Source organism: Pseudophryne corroboree, chromosome 3 (assembly GCF_028390025.1).
Source record: "Pseudophryne corroboree isolate aPseCor3 chromosome 3, aPseCor3.hap2, whole genome shotgun sequence".
Lineage (NCBI taxonomy): Eukaryota > Metazoa > Chordata > Amphibia > Anura > Myobatrachidae > Pseudophryne > Pseudophryne corroboree.
Window position 1 is genome coordinate 426,750,842 of NC_086446.1, and position 15,873 is coordinate 426,766,714.

The 15,873-nt window shown below is 42.7% G+C and overlaps 1 protein-coding gene across 7 annotated transcripts in view; it reads left to right on the top strand.

Moving 5' to 3' along the window:
* The window catches only part of EPB41L1 (erythrocyte membrane protein band 4.1 like 1), a 233,597-nt gene that overhangs the window by 147,052 nt on the left and 70,672 nt on the right, over window positions 1-15,873 (top strand). For 4 of the 7 annotated variants that reach the window (XM_063960309.1, XM_063960307.1, XM_063960311.1 and 1 more), the window contains 5 exons: window positions 481-578; window positions 6,556-6,731; window positions 7,489-7,616; window positions 10,561-10,593; window positions 13,494-13,652. In XM_063960309.1, the coding sequence (XP_063816379.1) occupies window positions 481-578; window positions 6,556-6,731; window positions 7,489-7,616; window positions 10,561-10,593; window positions 13,494-13,652 (594 nt within the window). The remainder of the gene's footprint in view (window positions 1-480; window positions 579-6,555; window positions 6,732-7,488; window positions 7,617-10,560; window positions 10,594-13,493; window positions 13,653-15,873) is intronic. The other 3 variants (XM_063960310.1, XM_063960313.1, XM_063960314.1) reach the window with 1 other exon arrangement.

Here is a 15,873-nt window from a genome sequence, read left to right on the forward strand (position 1 = left end):
GAGTATGGGAAAAATACGGAAATGAGAAGAACAGGGGAAAGAACTTGAGGGGGGAGAACAAGGGAATACAGAAGGAATGGGCATGTAGTGTCGAAGTTCATAATATAGACAGTGAACATGTTGACATATTAAGCATGTCGACATTCACCATGCCAACACTGATAATATGTCAGCAATGTCTGTTAAAGGTAAGCCTAACCCCTAAGCCTGACCCTAACATCAGTGCCGTCATTTTCATATGTCGAGTTTGTGCCCATGACAACATTTATAATGTTAACATTTTTAACCATATTGACATCATAATGGTTGACATTCTTGTGAATTAGTGACTGCATACCCAACGTAGAGGTGAAGACTATAATAGAAGGTAGGGTGGGAGAGACATGTTGTATTTATAGGTGGTCTCAGTGTGATATCACTTTTACATTTACTTGCGTCCGGTGATGTTTTTCTGCATTGTTCCTTATGCCTGTGTTTTAGTATGAACAGTTTGAGAGCACCATCGGGTTCAAGCTACCCAATCACCGAGCCGCAAAGCGTTTGTGGAAGGTTTGCATAGAACACCACACGTTCTTTAGGTGAGTGTAAGTTAAAAGTGGAATCTTACTACTATCCTTTAGTTGTTAATTTCGAAAAATGTTCTGCAACATTGTGCAACAAGAAAATAACACTAACAGTTACTATAATACATGTCACATTTTGCCACAATCTCTTCTCGACCCACATCTTAAATCTACCAAAGAGAGCCCCTCTTTTTCCTTACCAGTATTGCTGAACTTGCGCAAGAACTCATTGACTTAATTCTACTGGCGGGCCACAAAGCTGCTAACAAACTGTTGGCTTAAGAGGGTCAGTTTCTTGTATTACACTGAATTGCTTACTAGAGAGACAACTAATCCTGAGAGGGGAGTAGGCAAAGTTTAGTTGTGCTTACATGAAGACACATCTGTATTTAGATGGATCCCACCAAGGATAGGGCTGGTACAAATGCACCCTGATAATGATTATGACTTATGAAACCCAGTGTATGGATAGGGTTTGTGCTGTCGCATAGATGCAACTTGGCACACGGGGGGCAAATAGCCACGTTCTTCTCCATGCAGGCATTACAAGTGTAATTACTCAACTCTTCAATACCCCCCAAATGTACACGATGGACCCTGCACAATATACATGACTTGCCGATATGCTGTTTCGACCCCTAAATGCAGGTGCAGTAGCACCTCCATAGTTGGCCATAGGTTTGTTTTCTTGCCATAATAAAATAATGTAGGATTTATATAATCAATTGAAACAGTATACAAACTTAAAGTATGGTACACACTTGAACGATGTTAGGAGTGGCTTACCGATTTTGTGCATATATGGAAGTTCCGTCACAGAGGATGGTTGGAATTGAGCGCCACTGAGGATGGCATCAGCCTGTGTGTCCTTAAACAGAAACTGCCAGTGTAGTGGACCAAGGGGTCCATGTAATAAGCTGAGATAACGGGTCTAAATTAAAAATGCAGAGAGAACTGCTTCTTGATGTGTATCAAAGGCATTTCTCTGCATTTTGGGTGTTTGAACTGGTCTGTACTCCAGAGTGACCTAAAATAGGGCACCCTCTGTCCTGATAGCAGCTAGAGTCAGCTGATCCCAGAGCAGCAGCAATGGAGTATCAGCTGATAAGAATCAAGATGGAGGTGTTCATGTACCGCTAGCATTAGAGAAGAACCAGGAGACATGCCAACCACCCGGCTCGTTGGCCACATACTAGACTCTGGGATGTTTTTGACCCTAGAATGAGTACCAAAATATTTTAAACTGGATATGCATCTTGCTGGTCAGGAAAATAGGGACTTCCCAAATAGTGCCAGAGTATACAGCAAGATAGATTTGTTTATCTCTGGTGCTGGACTACTGTCCCCCAAAAGATGATATGATAGCTGTATCATATACCCAAACAAACATGCAAAACTTAAGTAATTGAGGGCACTAAATTAAAGGTAAATCTAATAAACAATGTTTAAAAATAGGAATTTTGCTAATTACTTATTTTCATGAGATATCAATAATAGAGACATTGTTCAATAGTAAAGTAATACTTTTATCTAGAATATATTGTCTCTTTATACAGTAACTGGGGTGTTCAATCTTTCACTCTCCTCACTGTCGTAAATATGAATAATGTTTGCCAATAAATAACACTCTAGTAAAAATGTATACTAATGAATATAAAGTAAAATGTTTCTGATTCAGCAACCTAAAAATAACATAGACAATTACAAAAAATAATAAAAATAAAAAAAATCCGTAAAATAAATAAAAAAAAGATGCAATTCTCACTTAAAGGGCTCTTGTCATCTTTTGGGGGTCCTGTACCAGAGATAAACAAATCTATCTTGCTTTTTTATCTTGTGCCTTTAATATATAACTTGTTGATCACTATCATTTATAATCAATGGCAGGAGCTATTCCTCTTAAACTGAAAAAATATAAAAATGCAACAAATATATTATTATTATTTATTCTTATTTTTATATGAAAATTATATCCCGCCACATGAAGGGGGTTATTCATGTCTAAGTGATGCGACCGCAATATCCACATTTGTGGAGCCATTGTGCACGTGCAAGTCCCTTTCAACACGTGCGCGGGCTGGCTAATGGGATGGCATTGCATTGGCTGCGAATGCCTCTATCTGATTTACAGGTAGAGGCATTCGCGGGGCGAGTGGAGGTGGTGGAATACTGTTGCGGGGGCAGCTCGGAGAAAACGGGGGTGGCAGCAGCGTTTTGCTGTTTAGCAGAATTTGCAATCCGCGCTGAATAACCCCCTAAGTGTAAAATCTGTAACTTGTAGCTGACAAAATGCTGGAAGTAACAGAGCAGATAAGATAGCGCCATCTGCAAGCTGTTTGCTGCAGAAATGGTGAGGGCGATAACAGAGGTTATCCAACACTTAACCCTTATTATGAAGGACTCAGAAATAATGTTTTAGAAAACCATACTTATCTTTATACATTAATAACTAGGCCCCATAGAATTATAAGGAAAGCGGACAAAGCACAAATTGCTGAAATATTTGTACAGATTGGGGCTGATTCTGAGCTGCTGTAACACTACTTTATACTAACGCAAGTATCCATTCAACTAATTCGGTGGACCGTACGTATTTAAGCGCAAAGTCGTGTCAGCCATTGATATTATGTCGGCAGCTGCAACCGTGGGCCTAATTCAGACCTGATCGCACCTCTGTGAATTTGCAGAGGTTTGCAATCGCATATTCGCCGCTAGGGAGGCCAATCCCGGGATCGGCGGGATTACACTGCGCATACGCAGTTCCCCACCCCTCTTCCCCCGGCAGCTTCTCTCCTGGGGCAGCGCTGAGCACTCAGCTCATAAGCTGCCTTCTAAAGCAGTGCAGCATTGCCTCCTTCCCCCACCGGCAGTCTCTCTTTAGTCTCCACTAGCAGCGCTGAGCACCCGGCTCAGACACTGCTCTCTGAAGCCGGGCAGCCTCACCTCCTTTTCCCCGCAGTCTCTCTCCTTGGGCAGCGCTGAGCACCAGGCTCAGACGCTGCCTTCTAAAGCAGTCTCTCTCCAGTGTCCACGAGCAGTTCTGAGCACCTGGCTCAGGTGCTGCTCTCTGAAGCCGGGCAGCCTCACCTCCTTACCCCCCGGCAGTCTCTCTCCCTGGGCAGCGCTGAGCTGGGCAGTAAGGGACTCTCACTGCCTGACGCTACCTGTGGACCTTGGAGACCCCTCTACTCATTAGTGAGTAGGTTATTTATTTATTTATTTTGAACTTGGTACCCTACTAACCCCCTCCCCCACATACATAAATTGAAGGTGGACAGGTCAATCCCAGGATCCCAGGAATCCCGGGATTGAAAAAAATGGCCCGGGATTGGCCTCCCTAGTAGCCGCCCAGCGAGAGTGTAAATCCCCGTGCAAGTCTGCGTATGTCGCGCAAAAAGCTTTGCAAACGCCAGCCAGCTGCAAATCTATTCGCAACTCACTCACCATCGAATAGTTTTTCCATTCTGTGCTGTCTGTGCGTAGCCCAGAACTTACTCCTACAGTGCAATACAAACAGGCTGATCATGCTGGAGCTGACGTCACACACCCTCCCTGAAAGTGCTTGGGAACGCCCCCCACTCACAGAAAACAGCCAGTTTCCACCCCCAAACGTTCTCATCCTGTCAATTAATCTACGTACACCTAAGGATCAAAAAACACATGGGATTTTTTCGCACTTTAGCCTCACGCAGATATAACATGTGCAGAGAGAGTTAGAGTTGGGTGGGGTGTCTTCAATCTGAAATCTAAATTGCAGTGTAAAAGTAAAGCAGCCAGTATTTACCCTGCACAGAAACTAAATAACCCACCCAAATCTAACTCTCTCTGCACATGTTATATCGGCCCCACCTGCAGTGCACATGGGGGGTCATTCCGAGTTGATCTCACGTAGCAACTTTTTGCTGCTCGTGCGATCAACTAGACGCCGCCTATGGGAGAGTGTTTTTTTGCATAGCAAGGCTGCGATCACTTGTGCATCCCTGCTAGGCAAAAAAAGTTTTGTGTAAAACAAGACCAGGGTTAGACTTACTTACCCTGTGCGATGAATCCAGCATTGCAGGTCCCGGAATTGATGTCAGACATCCACCCTCCAAACGCCTTGACACGCCTGCGTTCGGATCTTTACGCCCAGAAAACGGTGAGTTGACGCCCCGGAACGCCTTCCTCCTGTCAATCTTCTTGCGTTCACTGCTGCGACTGCTTTCTTTGCTAGCAGCGACGCTACCCGGCGATGACCGTCGCCGGGCAATGACGCGCCTGTGCAATGTGGTCGCTGCGCATGCACAGAACCGACCCGTTCGCACCGCTGTGAAAAACAGCAGCATGCGAACGGGTCAGAATGACCCCCCATGGTTTTGCCCATCTGCTAACAAAGTTGCAGCTACGATCGGGTCAGAATTAGGCCCATAGACCACAGTTTCACATAACACACATAACATTTTAGACACTGTTGTGCTTAATCCATGTTTTTTTTCAGTAAAAACTTTTTTCTCTGTCAGCAAGGCTGGGGGACACTGGACCATGGGATTGCAGGCTGGGGTGGAGTTTGGCACTTAACAACTGTAACTTTAAAAATAAGCTCCTTCCCTGCAACTCCGTAATGCCAGTTTCTTTTTAAGTGCCTTGTAGTAAGGGCATGATTTTTAGGGCTTCATTAGTTACAGTTTGGCCGTACAGTTCTCCGTCAGGCAGCCTGAGCGTTCCCTTCCCTGTTGAACGTCCCATGGTCCAGTGTCCCACAGGTCTTTCTGACAGAGAAAAGAGGATTTTTGGTCACTTACCATTGAATCCGTTTCTCTGCAGCAAGCTGTGGGACACTGTGTTTCCTCCCTCATGCTCAGTCTTGCGGGGTTTGGGTTCTTGACCGTCCGATTACTGCTACTCCTTACCGGACTCTTTGATGTGTAAATGTATGAAAGGGCGATATAGGTGGGGGAAGCGGTATTAGCGCACTCTAACGCTTCTCCCCCATGTATGAAGGCTGCGGCGAGGGCACAGTGACGGGCGCTATGCGCCTCTGTCCATATCAGCGCTGCTATCTAAAAGATAGCAGGCCGATATGCACGGCCAATGTATGAACGGTCAGCATTGCTGACCGTTCCGACACTTGCAGCTGTCGATTTCAACCGCTGCAGGTGGTGATGCCCATACACCACAGTAGTGACAGAGCTGTTTCTGCCTGTGGCGGGTGCCGGCTCCTGACAGCGCTGGAGATCTCGCGGGAGTAGCTAGATCCCATACATGCGCAAAGGGAGCCGGCTGGGAAGGAGACACAGCTGACGCGCTGTGAACTCAGGGGGACATCGCCGGAGGGGGGGAGCTTTCGCTACCCCGCTTCGGCGGACAAGATGTTCATACAGCTTGTCGATCTCCCTTCCTGCCTCGCCTCGGTAATCAGACTAAGCAGGAACTGTTATATCGTGCCGCTATAATACATTTACCTCTGAAAGAGGTACAGGCATTATGGGGTTGCGGGGGGGGGGGGGGGGGGGAGCGTAGAATTACAGTTGTTAGGTGCTAAACGCCATCCCCAGCCTGCAATAACCATGGTCCAGTGTACCACAGCCTGCTTTAGAGAAAAGGACTCAACAGTATGGGCTAGATGCATCATCGCTTGGAAAGGGTTAAAATAGAGAGTTAAAAAGTACTAGCCAATCAGCTCCCAACTGCCATTTTTCAAACACAGCATGTGACATGGCAGTTAGGAAGCTGATTGGCTGGTACTTTTTCACTCTCCATTCTATCACTTTCCAAGCGATGATGCATCTGGCCCTAGGTGACCAATTGTCCTCTTTTTGATTAATAATCACTGTCAGCATATTACAGTGCCAAATATGGAGCAAGTATAGGGATATCAGAGTAAGCCAGAATACAATGACAAAGCTGTGTAGGAGGACGGGGGCTTCTACAATAATACTGCCAAATTATTTCCATGTAAAGACAATGCTATGCTGAGTGTAAAGAAGACTAAGCTCTTGTCTCTATTTTCCAGGCTGGTTTCCCCAGAGCCTGCTCCCAAAGGCTTCCTAGTGATGGGCTCTAAATTCCGATATAGTGGACGCACACAGGCACAGACCCAGCAGGCAAGCGCCTTGATAGACCGCCCAGCTCCCAACTTCAAGCGCTCTGCCAGCAAACGGTACACACTGTCCGAGAGCCTCGAAGGAGGTATGTGAAAGGTGTAGTTTTATAGCACATAGGGGCCTATTCATGAAGCAGTGAAAAGTGTGGAGAAGTGAGCCAGTGGAAGAGTTGCCCATGGCACCCAGTCAGTGTTAAGGTAACATTTAAAAAGTGCATTCTATAAAATTATACATAGCAGCTGATTGGTTGCCATGGGCAACTTTTCCACTGGCTTATTTCTCACACTTTTCACTGCTTCATAAATAGACCCCATAATCATTGAAAGTTTTCCAGAAAAAGGACCAATGATTAAATAAATTACTAAATGGGGTCAAGTGTTTTATTATCTGATGTAAAAGAGTCATTAACATATAATAGCTTGTCATTGATACATAAGGGCTCATAGTATGTAGGTGAAAACATTGCAGTGTACGACTGCTCTCCCTGTTTTCTGGGAGTGCCGTAACCATTGTCTGCAATTTACTGGCCCTGGAAGTCTGAACAGCCTGTCCATCCTGTTTACTCTGAGGGTTACTCAGATGAGCGATGGTCATGCAAGTGATCCGATGTTACGCCTGTTGGACAAAGTAGCAGATCAGAGAAGCATGCAGGAGGTGGCTATTTACACAAGAGCTACTGTGCTTCTGCGTCACTCCTGAATCAGGCGCATAGTGAGATAATGGCTTTTTCTTACAGAACTGGTTCCAACATACAGCTGCATAAAGGAATATGTATATTCATTAAATATTCTAAAATATTCTCTTGCCTCATGTTCTTTTCATACACCCACTATTTCCTCCAGGATTTTCAAGGCAAGCTGCTGTAAATGAGAATCACGAGTCTACAGCAGAACACTATGAAACTACTCGTCAAGAAGGAGAGGAAGAGGGGGAGGAAGTGACCACTCCAACCAAAATCAAGGAGCTTAAGGTGTGGTGCCGTCTGCCTGCATGCTGTGGTTTCTGATAGTGTTGTATCATTCAGATTAATTGTCAGTTTATATAGAAATCACAATCAGTTTAATTTGCAGTCAGGGCCCTTTCTGTGTGCATGGTCTTCTCCTGTTTGCATGGCTTTGCTCCCAACACACCAACACTAGTAGGTTACTTGGATTCTGTCAAAACATGAACCTGAATGTGTGCAAGGATAGGGGGCAGGGCAAATCGTGGGAAACGCCAGCACTGTGAGTGAAACCCCCCATATTCACCACACTGGGGGCATGTACAGCACTTCCGGAGCTGTGGGCATATCCCCAGTCCCTTTCTCCAATGAACAGACGCCACGCGCATAGCATCTATTCACCTCTTACTCTGCCAACTGCTAAGCAGAGCAGCGGGTGAGAGGTGATATGCCACCCATCCCCCAACCTGCCCATCCACCAACTCGTGGGTGGAATGACAAGACAGTGCCCAAAAAGAGGAACTGTCCCGACAAAATCGGGATGGTTGGGAGGTATGGTATGTGTGCGTGCACTTGTATATTAGGTAATTTGGTCTGTAAGCTTTATTGGAGGACAGACTGATGTGAGGAATAATATTCTCTGATTAGTGACCTGTAAAGTGGTGACGCTATATAAATTAATGATAATAATAAATCAGCTAGAACCAAAAAATTCAACAAAGAAAAAGCAATAAACAGAGTCACTTGTAACTTTTAAGATGCATTATTTTGTAGGTGATATTTGTTACAAATATGCAGTAATATGTATTACTCAATCTCTTTCTATACTATTCTAACACTGTGGGGTAAATTCAGTTACTGCGGATGAAAACAGGTGGTAGCTTCGGGCTTTAACGCCTAGCGCTATTCAATTCCTGCCCTTTTTCAACTTGAGCCCCTGTTAATGACTCTTAACCTAACTTGTTAACGGGCATTAACACACAGAATCTGTCAAAAGTTCACAGATTTGTGTGTTAACAGGGTTGCGACACACATTAGCCACCTAATTATCAGGGATTTTTTTCACATCAGTTCAGACGTGTAAAAAAAGAAAAGAATCTCCGATAAGTGCTGCAGGCGGACTCACTTGTGAATAGCCCCAGGGATCAATTAGCCTGCGATAAATTACCGCAGCTAATTAAAATAAAATTTCCCCCTAAATCTCTGAAAGGCAATTGCTGATTACTGTATGGATATATAGCACATTTGCACCATGGTGCTAAATAAAACTTTAGAGATAGATTTGTGAAGTGGTGGCTTCTCGATGGGTTTGATCTGCAAATGTAAAAAAACATTTATATTAATTGCAAATATAAATTTCCAAGTCTTACTTGCCGAGAAGCGACTTGCAAGTAAACGGTACTTCGTAAATCTGTCCCTTAGCTTTTCTTTCCACTGCTATAGTTTACTTACCAACTCAAAGGGGCAGATGTATTAACCTGGAGAAGGCATAAGGAAGTGATAAACCAGTGATATGTGCAAGGTGATAAAGGCACCAGCCAATCAGATCCTAACTGTTAATATACATATTGGAGCTGATTGGCTGGTGCCTTTATCACCTTGCACATATCACTGGTTTATCACTTCCTTATGTCTTCTCCAGGTTAATACATCTGCCCCTGAGTTACTTCCTGTTAAGTCCTGTAGTTTTGTAGAATTATGGCTTCATGTTATACTGAAATGTTTACTTGTATTTGCTAAAGCAAGCTGATTTCATGTGCTGGATTCAGTATGATATCCCGGCAGTCAGGAGACCAACCCCGCGATCCCGACAGCCGGGATACTGGCGGCAAGAGCAGCGTGTCCCCTCGCGGGCTTGCTGCGCTCGCCACGCTTCGGGCCCTGTGGCGACCGAAAGGGTTATATTCCCCCTCAGGTGGTGAGGTATTTAGAAATGAGTTTGTAATTAAAAAAGAATAGAATCTAGCAGTGTAGTGTTTTTTTCTTTAACAGACTTTTATTTTATATTTAATTACACTGATATATTTACCTCAGAATTGATTTTCTCATGAATATGTCAAGAACAGTGGAAATTAGTTACCTCTATGTTTGGATGTTAAGGATATGTCTAAAGAAAGATTTGTGCATAAATACATTAATGTATGGGGTCTTATTTAATATAAAAACCTATATATATATAACACAAAGGTGCTATAGCTTGTGGAGGCCAATCAGACATGTCCTTTCTATAGCCAACTTGGGATCCACAGCAAACTTAAACTATGCCACTCCCTTACAGTTAACATGTTGTGCCGCAATACTAGTGAGTATTGTTTGCTTTACAATTATTTATCCAGTCCATTACCTCCACTCTGTCTCTCTAATGCTGAGTACACACCTTTTTGATCACTCAGCTGATTGGGGAAACATTTCCGATCAGCTGAGTGCTGTGTCTCCGGCTTGGCCCCCTATGAGCCCCGTACACACTGCGCTAGAAGTAGCTCAGTGTATATGGGATTAGGAGGTCGGGCCAGCTAATATTAAACAGCACAATAATGTATAACTATGTTGGGATTATGTATACGTATATTTATATGTACTTAGGTTCTTGTGTATCATAGTATACTAGTATTGTGCCTTCCATATATGTATGTTCAGGAAAGGGATATTTATGTGATGTGTTAGGCAGGTTTACTGTATATGCAGGTTTTTAGGCAGGATTTTCATATATATTTTGTTGCTAGTTTATTATAAAACAATATAATGTTTTTGTTGCCTACTTGTTTATACATATGTATGTTCATATGTACACATATGTCCCTGTATAAATGAATACGTGAGCCACCTTTTGTGCTATAATCCATTTTCTGTCAACAGACGTTAGATTCCGTGCGTAGTTAGTGCTGATCTATTGTTCCTTGTATCCATGTATGTATGTACTGCTGTGTTTCTCACACTCACTCGCTTGCTTCTGTTTCTTGCCTATTGCAACCAGTCGGAGCAAGAGAGCACTCCCCGGCATAAGGAGGTACCCACCTATAACCGAACATTCATCTACCTATCCTGGCTCCCACCTACCTTTCCCAAAACCTAGCATCCAACTACTGTAGTTCCTCCTGTACCAACCAATGTACCTCAATACCAACCTTTTCTCCATGGAACCCTCTCCTAAAAATGATCATACATCCTATCAACCTATTACCCCCTTTCCCAACCACATATATAATCATGAAGGTTTAAACACACTACTAAAGAACTTAGCGACTGGTATATGAACAATCTACCATAAATGTATGTTAGAAACTCATTAAACACTGTATATTAGGATGTGGCATATGGGCTGGATAGTTGCCCACAGACTCATTAAACATTCATAGACATTTCCAACAAATTTTGGTCTTTGACCATAAATCTGAAAAAATTTGATTAGCACTGACAAAGTTAATGACTAACCTTAACTATACTAGATACGCGTTGTGAAGTTGATGCTTTATAGTAATCTGTTATTGGTAGGTAAAGTGTGCTCTTCATCCTTTTCTATGCAGCTCCAGTAATGTATTTGGACAATACAAGGAATTGTAGTTGAGAGACACTTATTTCCCTATCTTCACAACCTTTATACTGCGTATCACTGTAATTTAAACTTTACATTTCTGTTATTACTTCTTAATACATATCTTACAAGTGATATTAATATGTATTAACTCCTGTAAATAATGTTTGTGTAAACAGTGAGTGCTGACTTTGTTGCTTATAATCGGAGTTGTTATTAAGAAAATGTTTGGTATATGGGATAATGCACACATTGTAAAGTATTATGACTACAGATACAGTATGTCCTCATACATCTTTGCAGCAGTCACACCAAACAGCCCCTCTTGGTTGTGTAAGAATCTTCTAGCGTCGGGCGTCTTTTATTGCCGACAATGGGCGGTATGTAATGCCGCCCGAGTTCGGTGGCCATGCGGGATGCAGGCCGAATTCTGACTTTTTAAAAGGGGCAATCACTTACGAGGCATGGTTTTGCCTTGTAAGTGATTGCCCCTTTAAAAAAACGCATACCGCACGGCCGCCAAACTCGGGTGGCATTACATCCCGCCCAGTGCGTCATAGTCACAACACAATGTGAAGACAACCCATGAGGAGCATGTGCTGATTAATTTGATATATGACAATTGTATATCTGTGCGTGAGTCACAAAGTGCTACAATGTATCAGCCGCAGTATTTTTCCACTTCCAAGTTCTGTTCTGCTCTGTATACAGACTTGGTCACACACAACATACCAGTGTCATGTATGAAATTAATCGGCACAGTCTCTTTGTGCCTCTTAGTTGCATTGACGCCAGATGTTAGCATAGTCAGATGGAACCTGGCGGCTCACTCACACCAGGCATCTCGTGCTGCATGGCGTATTGAGGACACATCTGCATAAGAGGTCACCAGGAATTTCTGTGACCTGTATAAAAGTTTATAGCCTTGTGCTTTAGAAGTAACATCTCTGCTAATTCTGATATTCATGCAATTTACTGTAGTGAATACTTTATTCCATATGTTAAACAGACAGTTTAAGCAAGGCATTCTCAAGCAGTCATGTGTCTATGCCGGCCTCAGTGGTAGTAGTCTGCCACATTACTGTTACACGCTGTCCTTATAGCTAGGGTGCAGATCCTTAGGTCGACCCTAATTAGGTTGACAGTCAGTATGTCGACCCTATATGGTCGACATGGAAAAGGTCGACAATGTCATTCGGTCGACGCAAAAAAAAGGTCAACACAACATTTTTGTATTTTTTTGATGTTGTTTTCTCCATCAGAGCATAGGGAACCCCAATTAGAGTACCGCGTCCCTTTGCATGGCGAGCGAGGGTTACTATTCCCTATCATACTCCGCGTGGATGGTAAAGTATGAAACATGCAAAATACCCTTAAAAAGTAGTTTCAGCCATTGTCATATCACCCATTTGGACCTGTCGACCACAAGCACTGTCAACCTTTTACGTGTCCATGTTGATCTTTTGACCATGTTGACCTAATGAATGTCGACAATTAGTGGTCGACCTATTGGCTGTCGACCTTTTCTTTGTCAACCAATAGTCTGGATATCGCTAGAATGTGTGACACTAATGTCAGATGCAAAGCTTGCCCTATAAAGGGACCCTTCTTATCTGAAATGTAGAAAGCCAGGCTACAAAGTGCCAGCATTAACAACATGCGAGCATAACCTCTGAAATACAGTACAGACTCCCCTTGCTACTGATTCTGCTGCCACTATGACTGCTTGTATTACGACATACTGATTTGCTTACTGGATGAAATGACAGGACCAACCGCCAGCTCAGCTATTGATTTCATCAACATCATAGCAGCCACAGCTAGGGGCACAGTACGGAACTACATCCCCAATTAGCTTGCCCCATCAATTTAATCGTATGATTCTTATGTTATTTCTGCTCTTCTGTGGATTGTTCTCTATTAGGTTCACTAAATTTTAAAGCTACTGAATACATCTGCTGTTCATCCATAAAAAAGACTAATATACTAAAGTACATTATAACACATTACCTACCTAGTTACTTACCTAACATACCTACCTAGTTACTTACCTAACATGTTTCACACTGCTTATTTTTAGATGTCTTCCATAGTACTCATAGTCACCATGCCATAACCTTACCCAACCCTCTCCTCACCAACTACAATCGTTATTACCCATCTACCTGAGCATCTGTCCGGCAAATATCTTCCCTTCTTAATACACCTTTACCCATGTATTAGAAGATCAGTAACAGATATGACTGCAGAAACTCTGCATAGTCACAAGTTCTATAACTACATGAACCCCTTCACCACTAGAGAGGTCTATCGCATGTAGTGGAGTGAAGGGGCTACATTTTGGGTACTGACTGCATTTTGTTATATCCCTCCAGTTTTTGGACAAGTCAGAGGATGTCCTGCTGAAGCATCAAGCCAGTATTAATGAGCTGAAAAGAACCCTGAAACAGCCAAACAGCAAACTGGTACACAGAGAACGCGGGCGGGAGAAGAGGCTACCCTCCTCCCCTACCTCTTCATCTTCTAAACTAGAGGTCTGTGAAGAACACCACTAAACAGTTTGCTTGCGGCATATATGACATTGTTGAAGTAACAGTATAAATATGCCCATGTGTGCTATGATTTGGATGTAAAATTAGTAGATTTTAAATAAATGTAACATCAAATCTCAGTATGCAATTGGGTAGCCATCAGTTGTTAGTTGGTATGGATGGACGGATAATGATGCCCTAATAGCACCACAGCAGCTAGTGGTCACAATTTTCTAATTTGGGCTGGAATATAATAGTCGATGGTTTGGAGGCTGAGATAGCCATACTGCATGCGATGTGTGGGAAACTTGTCCTATTCCTGTGTGTTTGGCTGTTTATAAGATAAATAATAGTAATAATTAAAAAAAAATCTCATGTTTCCCCAGCCCCCAAAAGTGTAATTAGCGCTATCATTGTAGCCTAGGCTGGTTGCAGCCAAACAAAGATACAAAGAGCTTGAGGTCTTGTAGTATTATAAAGGGTCTGTGTGATACAAGACGTGCCTTGACGATGATAAGGTGTCTCATTGAAAATATAAGCCCCGTCTCACTCATTAGTGAGAAGTATGTACATTTTCATTGCTTTTGTAGGTTCTACACTGTTCTTCTATCCAGGGAGTACCCCTGTAAATGTCCCTCCTTACACCTTGAATCTCTGATCTGATTCTGCAAAATGATTTCTAATTTCTGTATGTGACCTCAATACAAGGTGCATGAGTGCAGGGAACATCCTAGATTACCCCAGCTCTTTCCTTTAATGGATACAAAAATGTTGCACCCTGGGGTCGTTGGCATCTATACATAAACTTATGTTTTGCATGCAACTATAGGTATTTAACATTTCAAAGCGGTATTTGATCCGTGACCTACACTTTTTTGGTTTATAAATAACATTGCTGTGTTTTAAGTGGAATATAATGCTAGACGGCAGCCGGGTAAATAGCACAGCATAAGCATCTTTCAGGATCTGTATTCTGCTACTTATGAAAGCAATAAAATACATGGTAGAGAGGTTACCATAGAATTAGATTTCTTATTTCCTTCCATTTGGAATATAACAAGGGGAAATTGGATTTGTCTTTACAGAGGCCTTGTTCTGTGTATTTGTCACTTTATATATTGATTTATGATCTGCCATGTGGTGAGCTGGTGTATGAAAATATTCAGGGGTAAATTTATTATGTAGCGCTGCTGCGTCTTAAACAGTTTTGGTTACTGGATTTAAAGGGGTATTTACATTTAATACAGCATTTAATACAGTACTCACCTGGTTTGTGTTGAATATAATTGCCCCTTTAAAACTAGCAGTGGAAACCAGAGAAGATGCAGCAGCTATGAAAAGTGGTGCACAGTAAATATACCCCTAAGTGTTAATTAGCCCTCTACAGATGTGTCCTCATACATCATTGCTGCGGTCACACTTTACAGCCTCTCTCAGCGTGCCAGGTCCCCTAAGACTCTGCAACTCTTTTGTGTCTTTTTTTTGCAGAAAATGCTTCTTAGGGGTGTATTCAATTAATGTGAGTATTCAATACCCGACCAAACCCGACAGGTTTGGCCTGTTCCCAACAATGCCAATCCGACTTTTTTTAAAGTCGGATTGACATTGTCGGAAACAGGGCTAAAACCTGTCGGGTTTGGCCGTGCTTCCAACAATACACGTGGATCGACGGCTCCGCGTGCTTTCCGACAAGTTTACGACAAGTCCGATTTCCCGACTAGTCGGAAAAAAGGGGGCAGCATTGAATAGGTCGAAACCCCTTCCGACCTAAAACAGTCGGAAACTGACATCTTTCCGACAAGATGGCAGTTTCCGACTTCAATTGAATACCCCCCTTAGTCGCAATGCGATGTGGGTAGGATGCATCAGGAGACTGTGCTGAATTATTTGCAGAACTTGTATATCTGTGTGCAGCTGAGTCTCTGAATCTGTATATGCATTTTCTGCAGTACAATAAACTCCCAATACTGGCTGTATTATTCAGTACAATAATAATAATAATTATTTAATTTATATAGCGCTCTTTCTCCAATAGGACTCAAGGCGCTTAACAGATACATAGCATAATATAGTACAGAAAATAATGAAGTACATTTTCATAAAATACAGAAGCATGAAGATACTAAAAGGGACATTATGGAAATGCTTGAGTAAACAGGAAAGTCTTGAGTCTACTTTTGAAGGATTCTATAGTTGGGTTTTCGCACTGTGCTGGGAAGTGAGT